The sequence below is a fragment of the Gymnogyps californianus genome, chromosome 2 (assembly GCF_018139145.2).
Source record: "Gymnogyps californianus isolate 813 chromosome 2, ASM1813914v2, whole genome shotgun sequence".
In the NCBI taxonomy this organism is placed as follows: Eukaryota; Metazoa; Chordata; class Aves; order Accipitriformes; family Cathartidae; genus Gymnogyps; species Gymnogyps californianus.
In genome coordinates, this window is record NC_059472.1 from 123,088,926 (window position 1) to 123,109,228 (window position 20,303).

Sequence of the window (20,303 nt, forward strand, 5' to 3'; positions counted from 1 at the left end):
TACAGTGGAGGAGTCCAAAGAACTGAGGCCACAGTTAGAATACGCACTGGAGAACTCAATTGCTTTAGCATATCAAAAAGATGACTAGAGGGGCAGTCTGATAGCAGTGCATAAGTACCTTTGCGGGGAGAATAAACTAGGTACTAAGTAGTTCTTTAATCTTGCTGAGAAAGTTGTGACAAGAACCAGATAAATTTGAAAGAGAAATTAGGCAGAAACATTTAACTGCAAGGAAGATGATCCACTGGCACACATTAGATTGAAAAGAGGTGGCTTTTTTTTTCTGGTTGATGTCTTTAAATAACTTCTGAAAGTTGTATTTTAGTAAAAGACAAGTATTATCTCAATATTAGGTAACTGGGAGTACTTCAGGTCTCAAATACTCTAAAGCTACAAGATAGGTTTGATTAGTATGAGGCTTCTTAGCACCTCCTTGTGTTCTACTATTCATCCTTCTACGGCAACACATTCACTAATTTCTTTAATTTATTTCTCTAATTTAATTCCAGGCATTCTAAGACCCTGATGTGGCTGCAATCTCTGATTTTCTTCTCTCCTGTAACTGACTTAGGTATCTTATGTCCCCAACTTTCCAGCTGGTAAGAGATTGCTTCAAGATGTTTGTGCTTTTTGGTTTGAATCCATTTTATGCTGGAAAAACTGTTCCTTTTGTCATTTACAGCCTAGGAAGAGATATTAATTTTGACAAGTTCTCCTCATCGCTCATAAATTACATCTTTTCCCAACATGTCTTGCCTGTATATTCTTCATGTTCAGTCCTGTTTGCATGAACAACAGGAGGTTGTTTGCTATCTCAGATGAATATACAAAATCTGCAGAAACCACTCCAGTGAGGACAGGATAGGCTCCTCTTCTCTGGGGATATGGTCCGTATTATACTTTGCAGCATGACCCATTATGCCAAGGTGACCGTTTTGAGCTGCCTGAGTGAGTATCTCTGCACAGAGCTACAATGCTGTCCATAGAGAAACCTCTTTGTTTCAGAAGAAATCCAATATAACTAAATGACACCTATGTTATCCTGAAAAACTCTGAAAGATGCACAGCTTCCTTTGAGGAAAGAACACACAAATTACAGGCATGGCTCTCTTGTTTTGCTTCAGTGGAAACTGGAGCACATCCATTTCTACTGAAATCCATGCAAAACTTCTATAAATAGAATAATGATCCTGTGGGGGCTCAGAATCTTGTTTCCCGTTTTCTGTTGCTCCCTTTCAGTTGCTGAGTTGAATACTGTTTCCAAAGACTAAATTTAAGACATGTAAAATGCGGACAAGCAGGAGATAAGTTTAATAAAAAACATATGCAGGCAGAGAAAAGCATCCCATTGGAAGCTCTTCCAGAAGAACAAGGCAGGGAAAAGACATGGATGAAGCCCAAACTCCCAACAACACAGTGGATAAATGCCTCACTATAGACCCCCCAGCTCCGTCACAAAGGGACAGAAGCATCTCCTTGATATTTCCTTTTGCTCTGAGATGATAGAGACAGCTAATTGAGAGTCTCTTGACTTTGGTCGTTTGCTGGGAACAGCATCATAACATTCTTTTATGACAGTTTGTGTTGGACAAATTTTCTCATGTTACTGGAAAAGAATAGTATGAACACACAGTCATTTCCACCTAGACCCAGGCTGATTTATGCTACTGTCTACACAGTCTCAGGTTAAGTATTACACTGGTGCCCGCCAGCAGTGCAATACTTGACTGTCTGACTGTCAGCATTTCCATCATAAATTTCTGTTTTCAGAGGCTTATGACTTCGTTGTAAAATGTCGCTTGGGGGGTGAATCTTGCAAGGTCGTTTTAAGTTACAAGACAGTAAACAAAATAAAAAAGTTTGTGGTTTCTAACTCTTTCTTTGCACTTTATCATGTAAAAGGACCTATAAAATGCTTGCTCTGCTGTTCAGCTGAGTGTGGTACATGTATGTATGGGATTATTAATATTACTATCTCTATAGTGAGGACACTTAAATAATACTTGAATGGTATTTTACTGGGGGGTTATAAAATACAATTTTTATTTCATTGATTCAATGGTATCAGTAAGTCCCTCTCCAAGGCATATCCCAATGCCTCCTTGCCCCCTTTTCCACGTCCCAAGGAGTTCTTCAATTAAACTCACAGTACCTTGGGCTTGGATTATGAAAGTTGCTCAGCCAAATTATCTGATGGCTCCTAACTTTCTTTGTTCCTCCCTGTCCTGGTTTCGGATGGGACAGAGTTAACTCTCTTCTTAGTAGCTGGTACAGTGCTGTGTTTTGGATTTAGTGTGAGAATAATGTTGATAACACTCTGAGGTTTTAGTTGTTGCTAAGTAGCGCTTATCTTAAGCCAAGGACTTTTCAGTCTCCCATGCTCTGCCAGCAAGCAGGTGTGCAAGAAGCTGGGAGGGAGCATAGCCGGGGCAGCTGACCCGAACTAGCCAAAGGGGTATTCCATACCATGGAACATCATGCCCAGTATATAAACTGGGGGGAGTTGGCCGGGAGGCACGGATCGCGGCTCGGGAACTAACTGGGCATCGGTCAGCAGGTGGTGAGCAATTGCATTGTGCATCACGGGTTTTTTTCTTTCCCCTCCCCCTTCCTTTTTTGTTATATTCCTTTTCATTACTATTATTATTATTATATTTCATTATTACTATTGTTAGTATTATATTTTACTTTAGTTATTAAACTGTTCTTTTCTCACCCCACGAGTTTTGTTGTTTTTTTTTCCTTTCCTTCTCCTCACCCCACTGGGAGGGGGAAGGGGGAAGCGGCTGCGGGGTGCTGAGTTGCTGACTGGGGTTAAACCACGACACTCCCTCTTCACCTTTAAGGGCTTCATATCCATTTTCATATTATGGAGTCCCACTGATACTTGTCCCGGGATCCTGCCCCACCTGTCCCGCTCTGGAGTTTGCTTCTCCCTGAAAGTGCAGCTCCATGCCTGGCAATTTTCTTAGGGATGTACTGAGTCTACCAAAATTTGGTCCAGGTTGCAATGTCAGATGGAAATGTGAGGGTCTCGGAGATACATTCTCCCATAGACCTCCCCAGCACCTTGCAGTGATGCTGTGAGCCCCTTCCAGGGCGGCCTTTCAATGGAAATTTATCACCACAGGCATTGGAATACTTTACAGATATCACACAAAGTCTTTGGGGCATGTTTGGGATTTCCAGTTTCATCTGAGATATCCAATTATAAAGCAATTTCCTGGGTAAGATGTAGGATGTGACAGATCATTCTTCTGACTGAAAGTAGGAATGATCCTCATAATATCTAAGCCTGCACTACCGTCCCAGATGATGGATTTGTTCAAGCTAAATTTATAGCACCTTTTCAACTGCCTTCAATTAAACCCTTGAATAAGGAAGAACAAAGCACTTCCCCTCTTCACAAATGCATCCTTAAACTGCCTGGATGTTCTTTATCCCCTGGTGCTGCTGACACTTCCCTGCCTCCAAAGTAGCATCATCACTGATCCTCAGAAATCTCCCTCTGAATAGTCCTCCCTTCATTTAGCAAAACAGCACTGCTGCTTTGGCTCCACTATGATTGTGTTATTTCTTTATCTTCTCCCACCTTAACATGTGGAACTCACCGTTTATGGGCCTGTGGAAAGCCAGGTCTTCCAGCATGTACAGTCACCTCTTTATAAGTGACAACACATCTTCAGGATGAAGTTAAATATTTCTCTCCATGCTCTCAGTACCTTCTCCTATCCAGTAATTCCAGTCTCCCTCAAAGACCTTCTCACTTACTACCTCTGATCTGCTTTTTACTCACACCACCACCAACATTGCTAATGCCCAGTTTGCAAAACTCAAATCATAAGAGATCAGCTTTAAAATTATATCTTGAAAAGTCTTCAAATCCAGTTTCAGTGGCTTTTTTCCTTTGCTTTTTTTTTGAGGATGAAGGACTATGCTTTTGTTCTAAGCTCTGAGGAATCCACTTACACTTTTTAAATGAAAGATCAGATGCTGAAGTCATTAGATGACTCCCAGCAACAGAGATTTAAGAGAAACACCTACAATTTTAAGTCTTGTGATGAAATCCTGTGTGAGGGCAACACTGCATCATTCCCTCTTTCGACATGCAATCTTACGACACACTGAACTCAAAGCTTCTCATCCGCACTGCCTCCTTTTTCCAATTCTTTAGTTCTAGTAAGTATTTCTTCCCCCTCCTCCTCTTCCTAATTTCTCTCTCTGCTATACGATAGGCTGTGTTTAGTCCCAGCTTCTGCTTGCCAGTGTCAGCAGAAACCCACGCTGCCAAACGACAACAGCAACATGAGCTTCGCAGAATGCCAGCTCCCACAGAGAGCCTGGAGCCAGGTAGCATGGCTTTGAAGTACAAAGCCAGGGCCAGGGGTGAGGCAGAGGCGGGTGTCCAGAGGTTATGGCAATTCCCTTTCAACTGGATGGAATTCTGTGGAGCCACAGTCGGAGTCTAAAGCTTCCCTTCTCTGGCCCCTAGCTCATAACTCTCCTCCCCAAAATCTCCCCTGGGGCGTACCTAGGCACAGTTGGGTTCAAGCCACAGTGAAATGCTCTGGAAAGTTTTGGGAAAATCTGTTCAGTTGCTTTTGAGGGACGCAAAAGAGAGGAAATACTTTCACAGCTTAAAAAAGAGAGCTAGCTTTGTACACGCATACTTCAAAGGAGGCTGAACTCTAATGTGGCCAGACATTACTCAGATAATTTTGATCCAAGAACATTTGAAGTTACCCAGGTTATAAATGATTAAGTAGCCACCTGCAGTACTATAAAACTGCTAATCATACCCATTTAGGAGGAAAAATCTGACAATAGCTGCTACCGTAAGTCTTTACTTCCGATTGCTTTTTGAATATACTTATTTTGAGATTGACTATTCACATAATTGGGCAGAATCAAAAAGTGATTTTTAATCATCATAGCACTTAATTAATAACTTTGAAACATCAAATTTCAAAATTGCTGGATGCTGCATCATTTTAGCATATGCAAAATTAACTTCTCCTGTGCTTCTGTGGCTCAGTTAAGAGCTATACTAAGCAGCATGGCACATTCCACAAGCAGGCACGATATACTGTGATAAAAGGCCCCAGGTCAGAAGGTATAATAGCCAGGATCACCACATGGGTTGCTAATCTGAACTTCTGAAATCTTATCTGCACTGAAATGCAGCTGCCATCCCCTGCCTGTACTGCATTTATACCCACTCAGCGTGTGCTTACACTGTAGGTACACTAGAACAAAACTTTCATGACTACAAGCAAAGCTAAACAAATTAATCTATTTGGATTGACATGCAGGAAAAAGATACCAAATAGCACTTTATTACAAAAAGAAGGTCAGGTGGTCATGTAATTAAATCTTGTATTGATAATTCTGCAAAGACAAGAGTCAGCATTCAACTACGGTTCTAAATTCCTGGATTAACTCTGGCCTCATTCAAGTCAATGGGAGATCTGCTGTATATTTTGATGGAGCAAAGGTTTTACCCCTCTGTCGTTTGCATGGTGAATTACACAACCTTCATGTTAGATCACTAAAGGTTTCTTGAAGTATGTTACATAATTAAATACATTTCCACAAACAAAGTCAATTTTTTAAAATGCAACTTTATCCATGAGTTACAGTAATCTATATTTAGTGAGCTAGAAAAATTCATGTTATCATCTGCAAGAATGTGTAAGGAACAGTGTGTCATCTTTCAGCATAAATGTTTTGCCTTTTTCCATTTGAATTCAGACAATATTATCTTAACATTCTTCGTGCATGATGATCTTTCACGTTAAGGACAAAGGTAACACTACAATGTCACTCATCTTGCAAGCTACCTTTTTATCATACAGTACCCCATTTCACTCAGTGGTGTTATGCCACTAACAGGAGTGCCATGATATAACAAGATACGGTGTATTTCAAAGAAATTCGCAAGATGACTAAGTCATTTTGCCTCCTCTACAAAGCACAATGCTATGAATATTCTGTAGAAACACAGATTTGGGATTTTTTTTCCTTTTCTTTTGAAGCAGAAGACTGATTTACAGCACAATTGCAAATTTCTCTTCTTATTTGCTTTTTCAATACCTTTCTATATATAGCTCTCTTGGCTTTTCAAAAGAAAACTATTTGATTTAAGAATGTTTCAAGCTAAAGAGAATCTATGTAAATATTCCCTGAAAATAAACATGGAAACTTGTCTATCTATACTGACAATGAAGTACATGGTAATAATAGGTTGCCCATTCTGACTAAAATACCTGACTACTCCGACAGGGCTTGTTATATGCAAATATTTCTTCTTAAGCTCTTCTCACAGGCTTGAGTTCCCTGCAGCTTTCAAGGAAGCCATGTTTCTTCAGTTATAGTTCCTCCCCTTTGCTCTTCCAACTGCTAAATTTACTTTTTCCTGTTGCAAAATCTTGGCTAAACATTTAAACAGTTTCTTGACCAAGTGTGTGCTTTTGGCTGTAGGACATTTATTATTATCCAAGCCTGATACTGCACGGATAGCTCACTAATCCTAGTGATTTGTATTTACATATATATATATACAATGAACTATTTTTTAAAGCAATGAAATGAACATCCTTCTGCATTGGTATTCTTCAGCTCGGTGGAAAGAAGAGACACACAAACTGTTAAACGTGCCGCTCTGCTTTTTCCATAGCTATGAGGCTTCAGAGTTACGGAACAGACGGCATTTGCCAAAGACCAAAGCAAAAAAATGTGCATGAATCAAAAAAGAGTAAAGGTTTCACCTGGCAAAGCCGACTCCTCTGCTGACTCCATTAGCATCTCTTAATATTCTGGTGGAAATGACATGTCCAAAGGGTTTCAGCATATTCTCCAGTTCCTGCTCATCCATGGAAACGGGTAAATTTGAGATGTATAGATTTGTGGGATCTTGCTCTTGTTGCTATGACAAAATAAGAGAAATATCCTCAGTTAGGCTTAGCACAATAGAATAGCTTATGGCTCATACAACAAGGGCTAATCAAAATAGGACCAAGCCAAGAATTTACAGCTGCATTAGAAGCAAAGCTGGGCAATCTGTTCATGACGACAACGTATTTGCCAAATTTCTGCAAACTCTCATGCATGTGCTTAATTCTGTGCATGACTGCTCTTACCGAACTCAGTGACACTAATCATTTATAGAAAATTACTCTCATGCACAAGCGTTCTTGGGTTTGTGTCCTAATTTAGCAAACAGATTGTGAAGAAAACATGATTTCCACAAATGTGCTCACTGTTAACATAAAGAAAGAAAGCTCAACACATGTTTTAAGCAGATGTGCTTTCCAGCCTGCAGACTTCCCATTCAACCTGTTCATCATGAGCAAGGTTGGTTGAAAACACAGAACACTTTCCATAGTATCTTTTCCTTTTTTTCCCCATCCAAAATGTCTTGGTTGATAATGTGCAACAAGACCTAACTGGGCAGGGGGGATTTCTGCAGTTCAATCTAAGGTCCTGGTGAGATAGGTCACGTGTTTATTCTCAGACTGAATTAAAATATCTTATAAAATAAAGCCTGTAGTACAAGTAATTGAGAAAACAAATTCGAAGACAGCTTCCTCTTTCTATCTCGGATTTTTAGACTAAACTTTCCATTTTGGCAACCATTCCAACTTCTATTCTTGCTTGCTGAGCTACTATGAAAGAGGCATAGATGCCGTATGTAAAATAAGTGTATTAAAGCAGTAAATAAAAACCTTGTCTACAGACAACCAGGTCTTGATTACATTAAATCAACTTAGTTAAGCCCTTGCAAATTTTCATGGCTCTGGTTCCATTTTCATTGATATGAGCTTTACATAATATCTGATCACCTGTCAGTACAAGCCTGACTGGGATCAGGCATGACTACATAATTTTAGCTAATGCTTAATAACCAAAAATATAAGATACAATCTTTATGCTGTGCAGTAAGCCAGACAATACCTTACCTGACAAAGTCTTCTGAGACAGATTTTTGGATTCTTTTTCATTACCCATTTTAATGGGCAGAATTAATTTGTACTTGTTCAACACTGAGATTTATATGACAACAGTATTACCTTTTTTTGCTATGAGGTGTCCTAAAATCAGATTAATAATCTTGCAGCAGCACCACAACCCTATACTGAAGAAATTACACACAGTCCTGCAGCCATCTGCCCTGGTTTAACTAAAATAGTTTCAAATTACACTCCATTAAAATCAGTGCAGATGTGTCTTGTCAAGCACAAAGAATCACATTTTTCTAGAAGATGTATGAAGACAGGACAGAACCAAGATGTCTGCTCCATCACTGCCTTGCACATTCAAGGCCTCGAAAATGGAAGCAGAAATCGTTTCAAGCCATGATACATACACCTCATCTTTGCAGGGACAAGAATGACTAAGCAAAGTCTAGCGTAGCTAAATACCAGAATCAGAAGCCAAAGAAAGTTTTCAGCCTCCCTTACCCCACGCTCAAGGGAAATTTTAGCCCTTTTGGATGAGAAAAGCTGCAAATGGATACCCCAAAGGGTCCAAAATCAGGAGGTGTGTAATACTGTTTTACTGCATAATTTGGATTCTGACCTAAGAGCTGTGAACACTTGCCTTTGGACATACTGCTTAATGCCCATTGCATTCTAGTTTTGCATCTCCAGACCCATTACTCCATGAAACAACACATTACCATGCAGGTTGAATTACCCACTATTTTACAAAACAGAAATAAAAGAACAAAGTAGGCAGATTTTCAAGCTACTGTCCATAAAAATATAGTGAGTTATTACCACACCTTAGAGAAAGGGGCAGAGGAGAGGAAAAACACACACACACGAACAGCAAACTTACTGCAAATTCAAGTGAAGTTACAAACCCCAAGTCTAGAAAAACATTCTTTCCCTTTCCAGTCATCTTTCCCTGCAGTCATCTTCCTTTCTCTCATTTCAATTTACATTCATACAGATCCGAAAGCTAGTTCCTCTCCAATAACCAAAAGATATTAGTGAGGGGTCAGAACCGGCACAGTATCGACAATGCGAGGAAAATCATGCAAACAGTCCTAGAGGGAAGGTAGGCAAGAAAAGAAAGGAATATGAGCTTCAGATCACACTTTTAGCTTTGGGAAAAACAAACAAACAAAACCTCAAAACATTTTCTTTCTCCTTTATTTTTTTCCACATTTTTCCCCTTTTCTGCGTGCAAACTATTTAAGTTTTATTGCTTGTTACTTTTTTTCCCCCCACATAGGCCACAGAAAAAAAGGAAAGATATAGGAGTTAGGAAGCATCTTCATTGTTACTAAGTACTTTGAAAATGTGAGCAATGGAGGCAGTTAAAGCAGAGGCATTATAGAAGCAAATCAAAGTAGAAAGGTTTGCAATTCCAATGGGCACAGTTTTTCAGAAATAATCACGTTGTTATGCAAACCTCTACCCATTGATTGGTTAAGGACTTTGATTAATCAACCAATCAGTGCTCAGGGACTGACATCCCTTGTCAATATTTAGAAAAAATATGCAGATGAGATCCCCATAGCCAAAGCACAGACTAATGTGACAAAAGCAGAGTTATGCATCAGTAACTGCACAACAGCCTTTGCTTTCACTGAAGCAATTCAGTCCTGCCGAATATGAAAATGAGAACTTTTCTTTTGACTACTCGGTTTTTAAGCTGGGGCAAACAAACAAAATAAATAAGAACTGCCGCCAATGTGTCTCACTTCTGGAGTAGGAACACATAAGCCTTTTAACTGTGTTAGAGATTAAATGCCGTTGTTTTAAATATCCATGGAAAGTTTAGCTACACTCTGAGGATGAATGAAAGACTAGCAGGCCATAGTCACTCTCTCACAAGGATTTACCAAGCCTATCTTTTATCAACATGATAAACAAGAGCTGCACGCAGAGAGACAGATGAGGCCACTCATGCTACCTCCACAACGCAACAGTGTTTTCTAAGAAAGGAAAAAAATTCCACGTTATTTTTCCTTACTATACAAATATAACATTTAGAGAAATACCCCTTTCCCTTACAGAGACGTATCACCCCACAGAAGCCATACCTCACACCACAAACTGAAACAAGATGAAATGCCTTCCCAGAGGCAAAGCCTGGAGCCAAGCAGGCTTTACAGGAGCGGTGCAGAGCCCAGCTGCCCTGCCACCACGCAGCCAGATCCCGTGGCCACCTACCCTCACAAGCCCCTGTTTCTCAGGCTCGGCCCCCGCTCCCAGCCTCTGGCACCGGGGCTCCTCGTGATCTTTTTCAGTTGTGCAGAGATCCCCTCTGCAGCACGGAGGTGCTGACACATGCTCCTTGTTTTGCCCAAGCCTTTTCATCCCAGATTCCCCAAGCTCCTGCGTGACATACTCGCTTCCCCGGCCCAGTGTAACTGCTGAGCTTTTCAGTGTGAAAGGCAGGCGTCCTACTGTTCAAAATGTGCCTATTTGTTGACAAGATGAGCCTAACCAGAACCATAAGTCCAAGCACCCCGCAAACTACTAGTCTTTCATAATCCTAACTAGTTGACAGTCAGGTTTATGCCTTCAGTGAAGGATCACATCCCAAGGTTGCAAGACTGGTAGCGATGGTGGCATCTGGATCCACATAGTGTGGCCCAGGCTCCCTCTGGTTCATTTAATTCTTTCTATGGCTTTTCACTAGGCGTTAAAAAATGCTACTTTCCACCTTGGGATGTTAAAATCCCATTTATTATTGTGTCCGGTCCCAAATTGGACTGACTGACCAGTCATCAGTGAGAGAGCTGAAAGTCATTTGTGTGATACTCATGGTCACTTCAGAACTGTGTTTTCCTGTTATGCCTCCAGTGTTTTGGACAGGAACAGAAGGGGTGGAGCGGCAGAAAGCCACACGCTCCCCGCAAACACCTCCAACAGCACCGTGCCTCGGATGCCCCGCAGCTGCCAACTTAGAGCCACCTCAGCGGGGCCACCAGTCAGGCAGAGCCCCCACCGCCGCCTGGGCTTTGCGGTGCCTGTCCCGCTTTCCCTCTCCAGACCACACCAGAGACACCAGGCTCGTCCCGCACCGCAGGGGAATGATACACCTCTTGACACAGTCTTCCCAAAGCACAGCGGTCTCTACATGTTTAATCCCTCACGTGTGAGACGGGCCCCCCCCAGGGGAACCAGGGCCAGCCACTGCAGCTGGCTGCCACCCCGGGGGGCTCAGAGGAGGAGAGGGCTGCCGGAAGCGGCGGAGGGCTCGCCGCAGTGCGGTGGCACGGCTCCTCTGCCTTTCCCAGACCCCGTGTGCCAAACACAGCTAATGAATGGGTACAAGACCAGGCCAAGTTGCTGCTTCTCGAAGGGAGCGGGAAGGCAGCTGTGGAGCCTGCTGTGTGTGCCAGCTGCAAAAGCATCATGCTCAAGGCATGTAAACTTGCAAGTGCAGCCTCAAGGCACCGTCGAAAGCCTGCTCCTGGCCATCCTCACTGAAGTTCATTTTACCCAAGATCTCCCATTTGACAGCCCAAGGAGGGTCACATTTTCCAAGTACAGCTTGCACTTGCACCGCAGCCCCAGAGAAACAGGGGTGAACTCATCCAGTCAGCCCCAACCCTCTGAAATCCTGACACAGCATCACACCCTAGACTGAGCTCATTCTGGGGTCCTAGTGTGTGCCAGTCTGCATGGGTACATGGAGTGCCACAGAATGGGCCAATAACAAAAAAAAAGAAATTAAGTCAATTGAAGCTCCTCTCCAGACAAGTGCAGGGCTTTTTGCAACTCCCTTTGCTCCCACCCCAGCCTGTTTCACCATCATTGTAGCCCAAATACCTCAGTAGCTTTGGCCTGTGGGCTCCAGGGGCATTAGCTGCAGGCATACGTTGTACGTAGGCCTTTCTGGCTGGGGGGTGTACATGATAGACACTCCCCAAATGATCAAAACCACAGCTAGGAAGGTTTAAAATTGTGAATATTGCAAACTAACAGTAGGTCAAAACCAAGTTTTTGATTAGCTCAGAGCATTTCCAGCATTCAGCAGCAGGCGTCCTGCTGCAAGGCTCTGGAGTTCAGCAGCAGTCAGGAGCAGTTGTACCTGGGAAACAGCCAGAAATTTTGTCACTGCCTTTTAGCAAGAACTGGGCCAGTCATTCAGCTCCCAAGGCCTGTGCCAAGGAGGCAAAAGAAATTTATAATGCAGAGCATTTGAAACACACTACACCAACAGCATTTGAAATGGATAAAACCCAGAGGAGGGCGTGCTGCAACTCAAAGTTTGCTGTTTGCTTTGCTGGACCCTCCCAGCCACTTTTGAAAGAAAGGACAATGCTCAGATGGGATTTTCCCTCCCATCTTGAGATAATCTTTGGAAGCAACACATGAAAAGCTGAAAGAACAATTCCTGCTGGTGTGAGAAGAGGCTGAGCCTTTTACGTAGTACATTTAGTAATGCATTCTTTAAAGACACATGTGTAGGGAGGGGCGGGCAGTTTTTGGCTATGCTATTTTTTCCCAAAAGGAACTCAAACCTCCTGTAATCTCAGTAGGGCTGGAAACCGAGTGTGTTTGGTTCATCTGGGAACCCAATGCACCAATTCTTTTTATTCAACCTAAATTATTTCTCCTTAGAGCAGCTTACTCTAGGAAGCTAAGCACTGATTGTTAGTTCAAACGATTCCTTTTTCCATCTTCCAAAGTTGTTCTGGGAATATAACTTTGTATGTGGATCAATATGAGATTCTGAACTCCTCTTTTTAAAGACATAATCAATATTTGTATTAATAGATCATATGCTTTTCTTGTCTTTAATAAATTGAGACTTCATCATATTAGCATTGACACAGGTCAATATTACAGCTCACCTTTAGAAGCATGCTCCTGTCTTTCTGAACTTTCTAGACCCAGGTTCAAATCACCCTCAATTAGTATTTTCCCCTAACTAGCTCATCTCTGCCTAATGGCCACTGCCCAGATCTTCAGGCTATGTATGTAACTTCTTCTCTCCTTTAAAGATCTGTGTTGAACTTCTGTCTCCCCTCAACATAAAAATAGTTATATTTTTTATGGAAAAAGCCATTTATGTGGAACCATTTATATGAAACCAGATCATTTATATGGAAACATTTATATGCCATTTCATAAATTTTCCAGTGTTTGCTCAGTATTTAGAAAACCGTAGCTGTACAGTAGCATCAGTCTCATCTTCAGTTTATTAGATTATTTCTAAACTGGATTCTATACAAGCCACTGAGCCTAAATGAAATTTAGAGGAAGCATGTAATACTTTCTCTCAGTAGATTCACATTCAATATCTCTTCTTGTTGTTTTATTATTTAATATTTACTTTTTTAGTAGTGCAGATCATGAGAACTTTCCAGGACATCTGAAATAGACATTCATTTGAAAGCTGATTTGATATGCATTTGATTGGATTCACACACCAAAAATCTGAATTAAAAGATTTTTTTCCCCAGTTTTCTATTGTTTCTCCATTTATTCCTGCTGCTTTTTCACATTAATGTGGCATATTTTTGTACGTATGTAAAAGATGCCTCATTTTCAGACAGAGTAACCTACTGAATTTATAATTCAGGTGTTTAACTTCAGATCTAATACCTAATGTCTATGAGTAACATTTGGAGAGGTTCTCTCTTCACTGACCTATCCCAGCATGGCAGGATGCTCCTACCTTAGTTATCACAGTTAGATAGGATGAATATGGGCTTGTGCTGTGAAAGTTAAAAGAAAGTCACCCCAAACTCCACCACCTCCCGGTATCAGAGAAGTGACGGCAGGTAACCCTTTCCTCCTTCTCAGCGGGGGTGGGAGGGAGGGGTTCTGTGCAGTGGCTGGGGACTGGGATCTTGCCCGCATACATCCGTGTGGTGCCTTTCGAATCAATTGAAGATACACTGATTTGAATTAAGTGATAGTAGCCCTGGTTTCAAAGATTTTTCACATTACGGTTTCTTTTATAAAAAGAAGGAACAAACAAACAAACCCACATAAAACACTTGCTATAGCAATGGTCCAGACCATATAGCCTTTCAGAATTGTTAATGACGTATTTTGAGCCATCATTGCAGTAACACGAGGTGAACAGAATGAATCAAGTGCAGCTGCCAGGGTTCCCTTTGACTTTTTACTGGCTTATTTGCTTCCCTTTGTGTGGGCACATTTTTAACAGCGTAGACAGCTAAATCAATGGCCAGTTAACTATTGATCCCTGGCTGGTTTCACTCTCTTGTTGAGCAGCACACCAAAAGGCTTACAAGACTGTACAGAAAGCCTAAACTTTACATGGATTTTATTAGTGCACTAAGTACCAATAATCCAACATATACAGTAGAAGGAAACTGGTAAAAGCGATGCTGGCCACCTTGTCAAGAGTCCTTCCAAAGCTCTTTGCAGCAGGCACTGCTGGAAGCATTAGCTATCTCCTCAACCAAGACTGTGTCTAAACACTGAAGGTTTCGCAGGGAAAGTACTGAAGAGCAGAGGACATTGGGGTATTCAAAGAAGTTTATTTTGTCTTAGGTACCTTCAAAAGAATCTGTGTGTTGTTTAATGGCCTTCCAAAGGCTCCAATACATAAAGATTTAACATCTTGAGACGTTAAATCTCTCTTTCACCCTGATACATCTACTTCACAGTAGTCACTGTGCCTTTTTAGACTGAGTGCTGACTACATGTTTCATAAATTATCTTTCTTCCGTACCCAACCCTACCCGACTTTTACACTATGATGGTTCAAAATATATTAGCAATGTGGTTTTAACATAGAGCTGCAGGAGATTTGGCCTCAGCATAATTATGCAACTATTGTACAGCAACAATTAAGCCCAATCCATCAAACATTATAAATATAGCTAAAACTAAACCTGCAGCATGCATTTTCTGTATAAGCTTGATTGTCAACAAGTCATGTCAAAAGCCCATTAACAAGGACACTTTCTGAAAAGACACAGTGGCTCTGCACATGAACACAGAAAACACTCGTAAGTGCTATTCTGAAGAAAAGCATTTTCCCAATGATTTTCAAAAGTATTTTATTGTTATTTGCATAAGTAAATTTAAGCACTTCTGAGTTTTGTAATGACCCAAGAAAAGAACTCCTGCCACTAGAAATCCTTTGCCTGGGATCATCTAATCAGAAAAGAGAAACGTGACTCAGGCACCCAGCCTTACTGTGCCATCACTGAAACACTCTTTGCAGTTACTTCTTAAACAAGGCATAGGCTAAAATTTGCTCTACCAAATTTTGTCAAAAAATTGCAAACAAGCAAATTCCTAAAAACCATGACCTGTGCAGAGAAAAAAGAACAAAAGTATTGTAGGAAACTATTTGTCACAAATACCTGTATCAGCTCCACAGTGGAGTATTATTTATAAGTACTGTTTTAATTAAAACCATGAACTTTAAAAAGAGTTCACAGTTTATATATGCCCAGGATTTCTTCTCACTGTGCAAACTATCAGAGTGCTGTGCTGTGCTGTGTAAGCTGGACTCAGCTTTCTTTTAATTAAGTTTGTTCATGGACAGCACAGCATTTGCTAAAGCTAAATATTGCTGGAACCAAATTGTTATTGGTCTGTCCAGCACAGAGCTGCTGCAGAACCTTCCATCATGCATTTCATCTGCCAATGGTGATTTGATTTGCCCTTCGTCTTGTGTGACAAATATGGACTTGAGTCGCTACGGTCGCTGCCTTCAGAGCACTGTATGAGATACATGGTACCTCCTTTTATTTCCACAAAATACAATCATAACCAGAACTATCACAGACTGATATAAAAACCTATTTTTCATACTTCTGCCATTACGAGGTGAGATTTTTAGAACTCCTTACTTCTTAGTTTTCCTAGAAACAAATTTCCACAGTTTCCAACTTGCACAGCGCACTGCAGCCAAAAAGGCAGCTCAACCTCTGCAAAAATCATTGTGTCACTCTAGCTTTGAAGTTCAGTTGCCTCCATATTCTCTTTCACACTGTTTTAACGACCGCTTTGCTATTTATATTGCTGTTAAGTAAGAATCAATTAATTACCTTAGATTATCTGAAGGCTGTCTATAACAATTTCTGAAAATGCTACATAATCTCCTAGCCGTGAACCCTAAATTAGAAACTCACTGATGACCTCTGGAAGCAAAAGGCTGATCTGCCAGATGAGCTGCAAATCTAAGTTGAACACCTTACCTATTTATTTTGATTTGTCATCAACTGTGTCCTAGTGAACTTAAGACACAGTGTCCTATTGCACGTTAGACAATATTGCATCGAGTATGTTTATTTGCTTTATGCTACACTGGGTTAATGACATGCTGATTGATGTACATTTTCCAGGATTTTCTTACTGATATTTAGACAGGAGTCAAGTCCTTTGCCCCTGCACAGAGTCAACGAATCTTACAATTTAACTCCTACTATTCGCATCCTCACTGAATTGTGTTTTACATGATACTGTCCCACAGAAAGGGTGCATTTGTACGTGTGCATACTTATATATATACTGTATATACTTACACAAACAGAGAAAGAAGAGCTCACAAAAGAGATTATTTGCTTTACAGAGGACACAGCATGAAATCAGGCTACAGTACAAACTTTCCATTATCAATAATGGAGGAAAGAAAACTAATTCGAGCTAAAATGCTGTATGCACTAAATCAACAAAATTAAATTAACAGCTTAACTTAAAGTGCTCTTAAAAAAAGATCTTAGAAATATGCACAAAAAAATCCCGTTATCATGGATTCTTGTGATTATTTGGCATTTTGAAAAACGTGATACACACAAATAGTAAGTATTTAGTAGCACTGCTTACTTCAGTTCTTTAAAAAAAATCTGCAGTGCCAGTGACACTAATCAGTTCAAATGCAATTTTTTTAATATGTAAAATGTTCAGTGCAAAAATGTCCAACTGTAATAACATCTAAAAAAGAAAATTACAATTATTTTTGCTCTACTTAAAATCATAATACTCCCAAACACCTGACATAAACAAAAAGTTTCAAGATGGAACTCAGACAATATAAAACTCTTTCAAGAATTCTACAGTTCTCCTTTGCATAAGCTGAAATCTGGAAAGTTATGACAACAGATCCTGAAAAGCTGGATTTGTGTATAAAGCAATGGAGATTCTAGACTAAATGGTTAAAATTATTACAGAATTTCTAGATCTCGCTTTTTTAGTCTACATTTGTCAAAGTGGCAACTCTCAAGCCACGGTCTGGTGACTCCTGGAGCTGACTGGGCTGTGCTACTTTCTTACCTCAGTTTCAAGCAGAATGTCTGTGTTCTCATGACAGTAACACTGGACCAAAAGGATTATAAATGGTAGTGGAAATAAATGGTTTTCTCCCTAATCTATCTCAGGATACAATAATACCACTAGCTTAGTGTAGACAGAATCTGGCATTGTGGAGGACAAACTTGGGTTCCTCAAACTGTAGATTTAAAGCATTTAGATCAACCTAAGGATTAGCCTCTCCTACGTACTTTGTGGAGACTGTGCCAGGTGTTAGAGCAGAGGTTGCACGTTGCTCCTCAAGCTCAGAAAAGGAAGTGATGGGACTTTCTAAATGACAAGAGTGTGGCAAAGGGGAGGGCTTTGCTGTCTGATCTTCCAGTGGCCATAGGATGTCATAATGAAGCACCAGAGGCACAAGTTACAGATGTTTTCATGCACGTGTAACCTGTACTTGGCCAGGGTGGCTTTAGGACTTTCTGTCCACTATTTCTAGCTGCTGTTCTCCCTAAGGACAGAGTATTTGCTCTGTCATGGTCTGATCCTTCTCTAACTGAATTCTACAGCAAAATTTTCATTGGTCTCACCTGGCAGTATCAGGATCTGTGCTTGGAAAATATTTTCAGAACTATATTCAGACTAATGAAGATACAAAAAAACAAGTGGATGTATCTCTTCTGATGATTATCATGCATTTATTGTTTGCCTTTAGTATTTCCTTTCAAAGCTGTCAGCAAAATGAAGACAATATAGATTTGAAATGCTACATATGCACATGGGGTTAAATTATTATCAATATTGCATCTATCTGTAGATCAATAGGAATTTATGTGTTTCTCTTCAGAAGCTTCTCTAGGTCGGGGCTAAGTCAGGAAACTGAGATATCTTCATGTAAAATTCAAAGCCTTAGCATTTAACTGTCTACACTTGCACTGGAAAAAGACTGTAGCTATTAACGGTAGTAAATTATCAGCACTGGGAAAGCATTAGAAGCTTTAAGAGGACTTTTTGGGACAGTATAATGCTTTTTAATATTTGACCTATTGACCCAAAGGCGAATTCAAGCAGCACACAGATCCCATGTGATTGCTTGTGAAGAAAACGGAATGCTTTCTTTTGTCATGTTTTACGTTACTTCCTATAAACCATAAATGAAGTCAGAATTTTCTTGTCTGGGAATTCCTGTTGGGATAAAGGTTGAGGTCTACTTAGCCTGAGTCCATACAAACTGCTAGAGAACAGTTATTCATCTTGATGCACATGCCAGAAATGGAAACCTACTAGTCCTTGAGGATGCATCAATTTTCAGGGAGTCTGGATTCTTTTAACTACTACAGAAACTTAAGAAAAAATCTACATAGATACTGCTTAAGGAAAACAAAATCCACCATAAAACACAGCCTTGACAGTTTTATTTTGAGAAATCTGTATTTAACACAGACAAAAATACCGTTCCCAGTTAAGATCAGGCACAACTCAGAAAACATACACTGCAGAAATACTTTTCCTAAATGCATCAGATATAAAAAGGCAACCAAGTAATGTTTCAAATGTGACAAGGGATGGTTACTGCTCAGAAGCATGACAGACACAGCAATACCACATTTTCCCTGTGTGTGGAATTCCCTGTGCTGAGTCAGCAAGTCCCAGCAGAGGGTTAGCAAAAAGGCCTTGAAATACTCAATTTCCACCCTCACAGATGAAAACGAGGAAATAGTAAGTGAAGAAACGGAAACCTTGCTTTATTTAAAAAATAAGATATTAAAATAGAACAATAAGGCAGGGTTGAATTGCTGTGATTATCATTGCTCAATCCCCTTGCACAGAAGCAGCTGAGCTGTCTGTGCTCTCCTCAGCGCCTGTCAGAGCAACTCTTGCCCCATGTGATGAGATTGCCCCGGTAAATGAAGTTGAGACCAGGGGCCAACGTCAGGAAAGCAACGAAAAAGGGTTAATGATGGGGCTAAAATCCTGCCTCTTTGCCAAATCAAGCAGGCATGGTCCCATGCTGTCCAGGCTGCAGTCTCAGCAGTGCTGGCACTGTCCCACCATGTCTTTGCTGCCAGAGAAGTCCACTGCCCCACAGCTGCAGTCAATGTCAAAAAGCAGAGCCTAGACAGCAAGCAGCCTGAAGGGGCGACTGGGAGGTGTGGGACCACCTCCCTCCCTGCTCTGGCCTCAGCTAACCTGGGGCTGTGACCAGCTCCAGGGGAGCAGCAGAGGCTACAACTAATGAACAAGAAAAACACAGCAATGACATGAGCAAATCAATAACCCATGGTGGGCACTGGACAAGCAGCAGAAGATGAGATACCACATCAGTCTCCAGATGGACAACATAGGGAAGAGGGGCCAGGCATCTGTCATTCCTCATAGTCTGCTTGGGACATGAGCAAAGCATCAAGGCTTCCCTTCCCTGACACAAAAAACCCAGCACCACTGGGGAATAAAGCATTATTTAAGGATATATTATGCTTTGTGTAGGCAGAAAATAGGCATCTGAGTGGCACAATGCATCAGCTAGAGGTTTGGGGAAAGCTAGGGGAGAGCAGTAGACACTCCTACAACTCTACAATATTGGGGAAAAAAATCAAGGATAGAGAGAACAGTAAGAGACACATGGTTCTTCTCTTGCCAGTTGATGAAAGCAGAGAGGAGAGGGAATTTTATTGTGCTTTTCCATCTACAAAGAGCATAGCTTCTGCACAAGATATGGGGCAGCGAACCAGAAACGAGTCTATGAACTCTCTTACTTCCCAAAACCAAGGAAAGCATGAGTTCTTCATGAGAGTTTTCCTATAAACCTTTCATTAGTTCCTTCCGCCTTTCATATCAGCTAGAAGAGTGCAGTTTTCTGAGCAGTGAATGCTGACTCAAGTTTTCCAAGCCAATGAATGCTTCCAGTTGCATATTCACATAGAAAAGACAAAGTCAACAACTTTCTGCAGAAGGAAGCAGAAAACCACTCTGAAATTAGAATAGGTATAGCAAGGTGGACAACGTGGCCAGTTCTATCCACCTACTAAGGATCAAGACAGAGCTATAAAGCAAATTTTGTTGAGCCATGAGGAGCCATAACCTGGTCCTACTGTGGAGAGA

The 20,303-nt window shown here is 40.9% G+C and overlaps 1 protein-coding gene across 4 annotated transcripts in view; it reads right to left on the reverse strand.

Moving 5' to 3' along the window:
- Window positions 1–20,303, reverse strand: part of RBMS3 (RNA binding motif single stranded interacting protein 3) — a 711,100-nt gene that overhangs the window by 141,185 nt on the left and 549,612 nt on the right. For all 4 annotated transcript variants that reach the window (XM_050891487.1, XM_050891490.1, XM_050891489.1 and 1 more), the window contains one exon: window positions 6,768–6,925. In XM_050891487.1, coding sequence (XP_050747444.1) covers window positions 6,768–6,925 — 158 coding nt within the window. The remainder of the gene's footprint in view (window positions 1–6,767; window positions 6,926–20,303) is intronic.